At 38.7% G+C, this 11,911-nt stretch overlaps 1 protein-coding gene across 1 annotated transcript; it reads right to left on the reverse strand.

Annotated features, from left to right (window-relative positions):
- Positions 1-688: 688 nt before the first annotated feature.
- On the reverse strand, positions 689-10,196 carry LOC123376835 (putative coiled-coil domain-containing protein 195). The gene is made up of 3 exons (XM_045029077.1): positions 9,932-10,196; positions 7,855-8,116; positions 689-3,009 (listed from the first exon to the last, which is right to left on the reverse strand). Exons 1-3 carry the CDS (start codon positions 10,194-10,196, stop codon positions 2,877-2,879), a joined length of 660 nt encoding a protein of 219 aa, XP_044885012.1. The 3' UTR covers positions 689-2,876.
- Between the last annotated feature and the right edge of the window lie 1,715 nt (positions 10,197-11,911).

Below are 11,911 nucleotides of genomic sequence, written 5' to 3' on the forward strand. Positions count from 1 at the left end.
TACCCATAATTAACAATGTAATTTCAAGTAGAACTGGGAAAACAGTCCCAAACTCTCAAAAACTTCCCATTTTTCAGTAACTTTTTCATTGGTTCTGTTCCCCTCACCCCGCTTTTCTATCCACTTGTCATGAACATTGAAGCAATAAAATTTTACACTGGCAAAAATGTTCAAGGAAATTTAATTTCTAGGTTGCAGCTATACTATTTATTACTTCTACTGTGAACAGAGCCCCATTGTGCTAGGAATGAACATACACATAGTAGGAAACAGTCTCAGCTCCAATGACCTTACAATTTAAATAGATGTCGGAAAAAGACTGAGAAAAGAAATCTGATTGCCACTTTACAGATAGGAAACCAAGGTACAGAGAGATTAAGGATGAGATTTTCAAAGTTGTGTAAGGGATTTGGATCCCCAGTTCTCATTAAGCCTGGGATATTCAAAGGAATCTAAGGATGTTAGCTCACAAGGATACAATTTTCAGAAATATCTAAGTGACATAGGAGTCTAAATCCCAGTTTCAAAAGGAAGATAGGCAGTGACTTTCATAAACAAACATTTTAATTTAGATTCCACATTAAAAGAAAAAAATTCTAATTGATTCAGGAAAAAAAAAAATCAGAAAACCAGTGAAACATTTGAACTGAAACAAAACTTTTTATTTGTTTTTAATTTATCTGTGCAAAATAGTTCCTATTTTCCAACCAGCCTAACTAAGTTCTTTTAAAAGCATCACCCTACATTTTCAAGTAACTTATATTTAAATATACAGGAGAAGGGAACACTCAAATGAATAATAATAAAAAAAACATTGTAGAAGCAGAAACCCGTATTGATCTAAAGAAGTCAAACTTGAATTGCTCAAATAATTAGGCAAAAGATTTGCAATAGTTATGTGAAACCCTTGGCCAGAAATACAGCCCCTTTCAAAGGGCCGGTGACTAAAGCTTAGTAAATCACACTGTATAGTTTGATGAATTTAGACTTTTTCCATTTATATTTGATGAGCAGCCCACGGTTCTTGCAGATGTATTCATTATTCAAAATCATTTGCCAAATAATTTATACAAATAATTCTTAGTTTTTAGCTCATTCACATGCAAATCACTGTCAGCATGCACAATCTGACATTTAAATTCAAGCTGCGTTGGTTAGCTCTGGTTGAGCCCACTGGTCATGAGGCATTGTTAGTGTTCTGTGGCTCTGATTCAGGAAAGCACTTAAGCATGTCCTAAAGTCTCACTGATTAGGGATGCTTTCCACATTCCGAGTCTGACTGGATGTACACTTAGAATCTAGTTTCTGGTGAGAGAAAGCTTGTGTTTGCAAATATAACAATTCACTTTCAGCAAATATTTTATAAAACTAGCTGTTCATTAGGCTGTCCTGCCACTAAACTTATTTGCAGGCATATTCACAAATCATGAACAAATGGAGCCAAAAGGAAATCAGTTTTTTATTAGAGTGACTATCTGTGGAAAGTTTTTGAGCTATTCACCCAGTTCTACTGGCAACATTACAAAGCAGCTATAGTGGATCCAAACGGAACATGAAAAACAACATGAGCAGGGAGATCACACAATCTCATCCCAGTGAGAATATAAAAGATTTTTTTCTAAAAATGACAAACTAAACTTTAAAATTTCAGAAATGAGACATGGTGAGAAACTTTTTTACAAGAACACGTTTAGCTGAATGTAAATTGATGGAGTAAACTCTCAGTCATTACTCTTAAAATATTCAGATAAGTATGTTGTTTAAGTGCAGTCAATTGGAATAAATTCCTTCTGTATGTATATTAACACCTCCTCTTCATGTTTATGGTTTGTGATATGCATACGCCTGGACAGTGTATAGAGAAATAGGAATGTATGTGCAATATTTCCAGTTTGTAAATATTTGTAGCCAAATTAAACAATGCTTTGGCAATGTCTATTTCTTTAAATAACTGGAGCTGGGTGAATAGTTCACAATAAATAATTTACTTGATGAGTTTTTCCTCTTTTCCTTGTCATGAATTGTCCCCCTCTCTCTTTTTCTCACATTTTCTTTGTATTTGAAGTTATTTGCTGAATATTTTCAGCAAATAATTCTTGATCTGGAGCTTGTTCATAAGTAATTCACTGCAAGCATTTGATATTCAGAATTCCAGCTGTTTTGATTGAACACATGGTATGTTTCTGGTCTCTGATCAGATGAGCATAACTTAGAATTGGGCTCTTGATCGCATTTTCATATTACGGTCTTACATGGTTTCTATTCTCTCAATAGTCGCTTAATGCAATTTCAGTGAACATTCCTGTCAGTACCTCATGTGCTAGAATATTCACAGAAAATGAGTAAAAAAAGAATATTGACAGTCAAGGTGAAGGTCTATAAAAATTCAAATGAATGTTAACATATTATTCTCAACATAGAAGCCCAGCTATATTTCTATTATAAGGTTTTACAGCTTCATACACAGAAAAACTCGTAGGTTCTTTAACTCTTTCTGTTTTGTGATTTGCAATATATACTTTTCTAGCAATGGGAACAACAACAAAACATAAGAAATAGTGTTGCATGGTAACAGTGCCACTGCAACAAATGCTATTTAAAAGTAGTTATTGAGGTATGTGGATCTTGCAAAAAAATATACTTGGTGGTGGTATATTTGTTACCAAAGGGTTTCAACATAGTATACAGGCTTCTGACAGGTTGTGTCATGGCTTCCATTTCCTTCCTAAACAACAGGCCAGTGACCTGGAACACAGTCTTAGTGAGTCTCTGAAGGCATCCTGCCAAAGCACTTTGCAGAAACATAACCTGACACGCAACTATCATTTAAGGCTAGTTTATCTCAAGAATCAATGGGCCTTTAAAAATTCACCAGCTCACATATCCTTTTCAATAATGGTGCTTAACTGTTTTGTGTCCTGATTTTGTGAGCATTTGAAAGAACCTTGATTTTTGGAATAAGATGACATGTCCATTGGTAACAGGAACCTAACCGCCTTTACTTTACCCCTAGAGGAAAATGAGAAAGAATTATGAGTTGCTATGAATGTACAGTTTGCGCAGAAAACAGCGAGAAAAGGGAAAAATCCCCCAAAGCGACGTACCACTTGTATACAAAATGGCATACAGACTTAGTGAACAAGTGACTGCATCATCTGCCAGGTGTGTGCTCCTCATACCTGTGTGTGTTCATACATCTGCATACTCTTTCAATGGTCTTACACTTGTGCACAGAAAGGTCCAACTATTGGAAGCGTGCAGACAGGTATAAAATGTTTTAAGGTACACAGACAGTTGCAACTTCCAACTACATATGTGCATCCTCAATTTTGTTCACACAAGTGAATACCCGGTAGAAATTAAAACATACCCCTTCAAATGTTCAGAAATCAGACACCCAGAGAATATATGATCAAGTTATCTCTCTCCCTACCCCCCAGTCCTTTGCTGTAAATGCCACCTTTCCTCTGTCCTTCAAGGAAACAGGAGAAAAGAAAATAATGAAAACCGTAAAATGTTTTTTCTCCAATAGTTATTGTAGGATAAAATATGCCCCAGAGCAGACGTCCTGAACAACTCCCTTTGCTCTACTTAAATTCAACCAAAGCCTTGCATTATGGGTGAAATTCATCTCTATGGAGAAGGATACCATCCACACCTATGAACCACTTAAGTCCTACTTAAGTCTTCAAAATAGGACTTAAGTGGTGTATAGTCATTGTGTGGGCCCTATGCATAGACCTGAATGTTACCCTAAAGGCTTATATCACCTTTAAGTGGTGCAAAAGGTCTCATGTGAGCCTTCTGCACTCAGGTCAATTTTATGAGTTAAAGAGTAATTTTGATCATACAAGCTATATTGCATTATGCAAATAGCCATTTCCAGGTGTATAAAGCACATGGCTATCACTTGTAAGCTAGAGTGATCTTTCAATTTGTGTATTATCACCTTTCTGTAACTTGTACACAGATGGAGAATACATATATCATGGCAAGATGAATGCTAAGGGCTAGGGACTGTGCCATATTTCTAAATATGGGATGAATATGGGATTCTGTGTAGATGCATTGACTCAGATGCTGCTTGATCACAGTTTGTACCACAGGATGTACAATCACTCCCCCAATCTCTGGAGTGCAGGGCAGTATGCAGCCTTCTCTTCCTGCTCTGCCCTTCCCCACACACTTTGGAGCAGTGTGCACATGGGATTGCACCTCAAGTCAAGGTTTGCTTCTGCAGTTTAATAAAGGGAACCGTTTTTATAACCTGCTCCATGTGTGACACTTTGCTGCAAGTCAGTGGAAAATCTGCACACAGCGTGCATGCAGAACGGCACCTGTGAATGATTCAAAACAGGCTTTTGTATACTTTGTAGTTTTACTATAAATCCAAGAGCCATGAGACATCTTCCAATGAGTCTTTTGCTTTCTTACAGTAACCTATCATATTTGCTTTGCAAAATGTCTATTTTCCAGTACTGATTGAGATCTGTGGATCAAACACACTATTTACATGCCAAATATTAATGTTTAGTCACAGTATTATTAATTTTTTACAACAACTTTAAGAAATTGCCACACCAGATAAGACAAAATCTAGTCCCCAGTCCAGCATCTTGTCTCTGACCATACTTTCAGAGAAAGGTGCAAGAAACCCCCATGGTGAACAACGAATGGAATAGCTTGTAAAAATTATGCATAATTAGCTTGTGGAACTCATTGCCACAAAATATCATTGATACTATGAGTGTACTAGGATTACAGAAAGTATTAGACATTTACATGGGTAGTGGGAACGTCCACAATCATGGCAAAAATATTTAAAAAAATAAGTGACAAAGCTTTGTGATTCAGGGCATAAGCCAATCACCAAACTAATTGGGGTTGTGAAGAAACTTCCTCATAAGTTAAGATATTCCATAATTGTGTTGGGGGTACAGTTAAAGACTTAGGCCTACCCGAATAAGCCCCTCAAAATGCAACAGGCAAAATTGCTGACAAGGCTTTCTAATCATTTACAAGCATATGTGCTAACTTTGAGCAAAAGTCCCCAAAAACATATGTCTGGGAAAAATAATGATATGCTGACATTAGGGCACATTGTTCCTCATAAATTTCCTATTCAAATGAAAAAAAATACTTCAGGATGCTACATGTGTACTGAACTATTATACGATAAGATGGACAATTGCTGAATGGTAAAAATGAAGGTTACATTTTGTTAGTTTAAAGTTACTAGTTCATGACAATGTATGCTGCATGGTAAAAGGATAATTGAGTTGTGTTGATGATTTGTAAAACCATAGAATGGAGAATGAAAAACAAACTATGAACGTTTGGGTAAATTTGTAAGGGGAATGTGGAATGATAGATGACATAAAAGGACAAATTAATGTATACAAACCAAATGGACAAGGGCCCAAACTGGAGAACACCGGCCCAGAGATAGAATTGACCATCATGAAGTAGAGATCCTCACTATCCCCTGGAATCCCTACCTGTTCCGTCTTATCTTATTGTCTGTCATATGTATATGATCAGAAACGATAAGTGACAATAACTTTGTCAGAACATTTATAAATAAAGGCTAAACATTGATTAAGCCTAAATTGGGTGGATTTGTGCCTCCTTTTCCCATCTTACAATTGTTTCATGCGACTTCTTTTGAAACAGCCAGCACGGGCTACTGATCAGAGATAGGATACTATACTAGATGGACCATTGCTCTGAGCTGGTATGGAAGTTCCTATGTTCTCAAAAGCAGTAATAAAATAGTCAATACTACTACTTTGACTAACAATTAGTTATATAGCAATTTTCAACCATGGACCCCAAAGCATTTGTTAAGAAATATATATTTTTCATCTTTTACCTTTTCACTTTCATCAAATGTTCCCTTTTTCTTGGATTATGAGAAAGGGTAAATATCTTCTCTATGCCATTCATTGTTTTGTGCACCTCTTTCATGTACCCACTTATTCATATCCTCTCTAAACTAAACAGCCACAGGGTGAACAGTTCAGAAACATTTAAAAGTCCCACTGAAAAGAGCCTACGTCACAACTGACTTTCAGTAAGACTTAGGTTGAAATAAATGGGAGGTAGATGCCTAGGCACTTTTGAAAATCCCATAGGTGCCTACGTGCATCTTTAGGTACTGTGACAAAGCTCTGTCCTTGTCTCCGTGGGTCCTGCATTTCCTGACGGATTTCGCTAGCCTCAGAGGCTCACTGTGACCCTCCCCTTAACCCTTCTCTCTCTAGAGACAAGGGTCACAGTCTACTGAGCCATTTTCCATCATAAGCCAGCGAGGGAGGTGAGGAGAAGCTATCCTCCCATGCACAGTCTCTGTTGTCTCTCAGTCTCAGTGATTAATCAGGGGCAAAGTGGGGGGGAGGGTGAGCCCGGGCCTGCCCTCTACTCTGGGCTCCAGCCCAGGGACCCTAATAGTATCAGCTATGGTAGCTGATCTTTTAGGAACAGGACATGTACAATTCCCTGGGCTACTTCCCCACAGCAGCCCCCACTTCCTCAAGCTCCACTTCACCCTTACCTCAGGGCCTGCTTCCTTGTACCTACTATGGTGTTACAGCTCCATCTCTCCAACAGCACAACTTCTCACAGCTCCTGACATGCGCACCCACCTGACTAACTGGGAAGCTTTTTAACTAGTTTCAGCCAGCCCCTGATTGCCTTCAGGTGTCCCAATCAACTTAGCAATCTCCACTGCCTTCTGGAAAGATCTTAATTGGCCCCAAGTGTCTTAACTGACCTGGAGCAGCTGCCATTTACTTATCCTGGTACCAGGGATTTGTTTAACCTGGGGCTAATATATCTATCTCCCCTCTATAGCCATCTGGCCTTGTCCCGTCACAGTACATAAATACCTTTTTAAAAATTGGCCCTAAGTGACATTTTAAAATGGGACTTATGCACTTTGTATATTTTACCACTGGTCTTTTTCAGCCTTTCATACACAAGGCTTTCTGTGCTTGTAGGTATTTTTGTTACTCACCTCCGGACTCCTAGTTCTACTATTAATTCTTTTTTGCATAGGATGACCAGAACTGAACATGTTATTCTAGCTGAATGCATTTATATAATGACATTATAATATTTCCAGTATTATTTTTTATCATATTCTTTAGCCATCCTAACTACTTTTGTGTACATTTTTGATTGCTGCCTTATATTGGAGTGGTTTTCACTGAGCAGTGGATAGTGACACCCAAGACTTGTTTCTGAGCAATTATAGTTCATTTAGTACCTAGCAAAGTGTACGAGTCTTCTCAAGGTGCAAAGTCAACCTATAATGCTTCACATGACAGGGAAGAATAATATTATAAAGTTTTAAAAAAATGTCCTTATGCTTTTCATTCAAATAGAAAAATGTGGCTTGTCAGAACAACACACCAATGTACAAAACTCCCATTGATTTCAATGGTGCCAAAATGTCACCTCTTTTTTTATTTGCAATTTGTATTTTTAGTTAGGCGGGCAGTCCTGCATTGAAACCAACAGGAGTTTTGCCTTTGACCTCACTGAGAACAGGCCTAGGCCCCTTATCCGTTACAGAATTTCCCCCTGTGCCTCACATACATTTCACAAATTATCCTCATAATAAAGAACTTTGAATTCAAAGTACCACCCACATTTATTATCAAATCAACTGGAGGTAACACTGCTAAGCTACCTATACTTTAAAGGTAGGGTTACCAGATAGCAACTGTGAAAAAACTGGACAGGGGTTGGGGGATAATAGGTGCCTAAATAAGAAAAAGTCCCCAAAAAACAGGACTGTCCCTTTAAAAATGGGACATCTGGTCACCCTGTTTAAAGGTAAATATTACCTACCTGCATTTATAAACATGCTCTTGAAAAGATCTCCTTTTGCTAGAATTATTGCTGGAGAAGCAATCGGCTGGAATTTTTGCAGATCCTTTTTCTTCTTCATTGGTTAGTTGCATCACCGAGGAGCCTGCTGGTGGTTTGACAATTCCCTGCACCTCCAGGATTCTGTTACTTGGCTGTCTCTTCTCAGCTTTGTGGTGTTTGTGTCCAGAAAAAGATTGCACAGAGGAAGAAATGGAATAACGCCTAACAATCATACTATTACCTGTGTAGCAGATACAAAATCAGAGTTAAAATCAAATTAAATATCCACATCTTCTTCATAGACTTTTAATATATGGAAACTAAAAACCAGTAGCAAAATGATTAAGTCCTGCATGATAAAAAAAATGTATTTGAGGAAGATTTTCCTAAGCAGAAGTGGCAGTTAGGAGCACTTGGTCATGGAGAGTTATGTGCTATTTGTGCTATTGCTGGGTCGCTGGGACTACTGGAGTCAGTAGGACTACTCATATGAGTAACTGGTGATCAGTAGGAGTATGGGGTTCAGAATCTGGCCCAGAGATACACAGCTGTTTAAGCACAAGAGCAGGCCATGAGCCCTTATGTTTGGAATGATGATGCCATCTGATTGTGTGTAAATTTTATTAACAAAGTTTAAGATTTTATTTTCAACATTAACAATATTTGAGGGGAACCAAAGGGGTTAAACACACTCTTTTTTGAAAACACCCCTTTCCTTCAAGAAACATAGATGTGGGGAAGCAGGGTAGCTGGAAAACTTCTTGCTCACCAATTCAAGCCCCTGAAAGAACAGCTAACTATTCCCAAGCTATTTCCCAAATATGTACCCTTTTAAGGGCCTGATCCAAAGCCCTTTGAAATACATAGGAGTCTTTCCATTGAGTTCAATGGGCTTTGGATCAGATCTTAAGTTATTCAATTCCATGCAGTCATCAATTGTACTTAAATACATTAATATCCTTTGACTCCACCACCTTTCCATCAATTTATCTCCTTATGTTATTTTTATGTATGTTCTTCCTAACTTAAACCTGTGCTCTCTACGGGCACTTCATCATGGGCATGGACCTTAGCCTGTCAGGTGGTAAACAAACCCTGCTGGACGGTGACCTCTGAAAGGGGTCATGTGGAGAATGTGGTGACACTATTATTATTTATCTATACCCAGTCATGGATTAGGGACCCATTGGGCTAAGTACCGTGTAAACATATAATAAAAAGACGATAGGCCTTAATTAGACATTTTTGTACAAGGACCTGCTCCTGCAAACCCAAGCGTAAATGTGTACAGTATCCAGTTCTACATATTTGTATGTCAGCAAATGTACTGTCTTTTGCAGTAAATCCTGCTCAATTAACTCACACAGGTGAGTTAACTCACACACTGACATCAGTAAGACTACTATAGATAAAGAGAATAAGGCTTATTTGGGCTCTTTTCTGATGAACTGAGACAGGATGAAGTTTTCTTATTGTCATTCTCTCCCTCTTGCATACAGGTGTACACAGAACATACCAAGCATAACACATATTGGGCACGATTCTAACCTCACACTGATTTTTACACTGGCTTCAGTGGAGTTATACCTGATTTGTCAGTGGGTAAGTGAGGTCAGAGTCAGATTCATTGCATATATTGTTAATTATATTGTGCCTAAGAACCCCAGTCAGGGGTAAGGGCCCCATTGTACTAGACACGGAACTAATAAACACCACACAGACAGAGCCTTCCCCAGAGAAAGCACAATATTAGGCCAAATCTTACTCAAAGACAGTGGAACTATTCAGTGGGTCCTGATCCAGCAAAGCACTTAACCAAGTGCTTGACATTGAGTACTTGGGCAGTCACTGAAGGGCTCAAAGTTAAGTCCATGTTTAAGGGCTTTGCTAGATCGGGGTCTTGATGAAGGCCAGAGGGTTTCACTCACGTTGGCGAAGTACATAACAATGGCAGATTGCCAGTCTCTGTAGGTAAATAACTGTAGAACTTTGTGATCCTTGAATGAAAGCTAAGTGCAAAGTAATAATATCAATAGTAATCATGACTCTTCAGTACCTTTCTGTTCCTGCAGTGCCAGAGCCGAGCTGGCTGAGACATTCCTACGCAGGCCCACTGGAGAAGTGACCCTCTCTTCCCCTGAATCAGTGAGGCTTCTGGCTTCCCCATGTCCACGTTCTCCTCTTGCTCCTTCCTCCCAGTTAGCTGCCCTCTGTCCGCTGAATTTCAGTTCCACCCGAAGGGCCCTATTTTCTCTCTCCAGCTTGTTGATCTCAGAGCGCATTTCCCGGATGACCCGCATAAGCTGCGTGTTTCCCTCCATGACCCTCTCCCTGCAGCAGGTCCCCAGCTCCTCCCCAGGCAGCTAAGGCAAGTGCTGCTTGTGCAGAAGAGAAACCATTAATCCAGTGTGGCGGGCTCATCCTGCACTTAAATACATGTGAACAATAGGATCCCTCTTTGCCATCTTTCACCACCCGGAGAGCTTGGATTAAGCTGTCAAACTCTTCAGAGAGCCCAAATGATTTATTCATTCAGGGTTTCATTTTTCACCACTGAGCTTTTCATTTTGTCATTTACTTTTACACAAGTCAATTACATTTCCATATTGCAGCATTATTAGAAAAACTTATGGGTAAGGTCCAAACAAGCATTCCTTTCCCTTCCACTTACCTCAAGCCATCACTTTAAGTTTTCCCCCAAGAGAGGGGTGTTTCTCCAGCAGGACCCTGGAGATCTGTTTCCTCATCTGGTTTCTAAGGGCCACTGAATGCTTCAGATACACACAGGAGAGGTTTGTCTGTGCGTCAAAACAATCTCTTCACTGCCACGTGGTGAATTATTTATTTCCGTTTTCAGCATTTGGCAACCTCTCACTTCTCAGAGAATTAAATTAAAATTCCCACTTAGAATTAAAACAATAAAACAAACAAAATGCTCCCAACTCAAAGTACCATGAGCTGATATAAAACAGCAGGCAAACTAAAGTTATTCCTGATAGGATAGTCTGTATTTCACTACTCCCTCACTACTCCTTATTGTTTGCTTCGGGAAGTTTGCCTGAACAAAGCCTGGGCAATGTAAGGAGAGACAGATCAAACATGAATCTTGCAGTAGAAAAGAAACACAAGACTTTGCTCTGCTTTCATTACTGGTCCTTAAAGCTGTTTCTCTGCTGGAAATAAAAAGCTAAAACCTCATAAAGTGCATTGTGAAACATCAATTTTCCTTCCCTAATTTTACATTAATATTTCAACATTAGAGAACTGTCAAACCTGCATGAAAACATTTAAAAATCCTTCTGCTCTGAGATAATTCTGCATCTCCTCTAATTTTTATAACTAAGGAATGTTTGGAGGAAAATAAGATCTTTGGGTCAGATGCAACCTACTGCTTAAGTTGACTAACCAATGTGCTGAAACTAGGTTGAGTAATGGGTATAAGCTTTGTGTTGTACCCGAAGTCTACAGAATTTTTCCATGATCTAGAACCACATACATGATGGTTTTGACAAGTTTTCTCTTAGAGTTTGTGTGCTCTAGAATTTTCTACCATGCACAGAGCTGGCAAAGCTCTAACTGCCTGTAAAAGCAACATTTGCCCCTGTAACAAACTATGGCTTCATGAATACAGGCACCATATTCCTCAGTGAGGCTGGCCCCATAATGTTCAGCACTAAGAGAACAAACCCTTTCAATGAAAAATAGCCTTAACAGACCACAGAATTTGATCCTGTTGTATATAATGCACCCTTCTTTTCCAGCTAGAAAAACATAGCTGTGTGTTTTTCATTGAATCACCATTGAACAGCTAAAAGTCATTGAAATCAAAGGACAGAGATTTTCAAACTTGAACTAGTTTCCAAAACAGTTCCAGAGATTCCAAGAACATTGAATTGCACAAGATTTTACCCACTTTCACAGTTGCAAGTGAATAGCTAAATAACACAGATTGTGAAGTCTTGACATCTGGAAGAAATTTAATATCTTCACAAAAAAATTGTCTTGATTTAACCAATAGGAAGGTCTTTGGTGTGTT

The sequence above is a fragment of the Mauremys mutica genome, chromosome 9, assembly GCF_020497125.1.
Source record: "Mauremys mutica isolate MM-2020 ecotype Southern chromosome 9, ASM2049712v1, whole genome shotgun sequence".
NCBI classification, from domain to species: domain Eukaryota; kingdom Metazoa; phylum Chordata; order Testudines; family Geoemydidae; genus Mauremys; species Mauremys mutica.

What these genes read in the sequence shown, in the direction of transcription:
- LOC123376835 (XM_045029077.1), bottom strand. Translation starts at nt 10,196, where the DNA reads ATGGAGGGAAACACGCAGCTTATGCGGGTCATCCGGGAAATGCGCTCT. An exon ending in GGCACTGCAGGAACAGAAAG is followed by an intron (nt 8,117 to 9,931) that starts GTACTGAAGAGT and finishes TCTGCTACACAG; the next exon opens with GTAATAGTATGATTGTTAGG. An exon ending in GAGCATGTTTATAAATGCAG is followed by an intron (nt 3,010 to 7,854) that starts GTAGGTAATATT and finishes ATTTTCCTCTAG; the next exon opens with GGGTAAAGTAAAGGCGGTTA.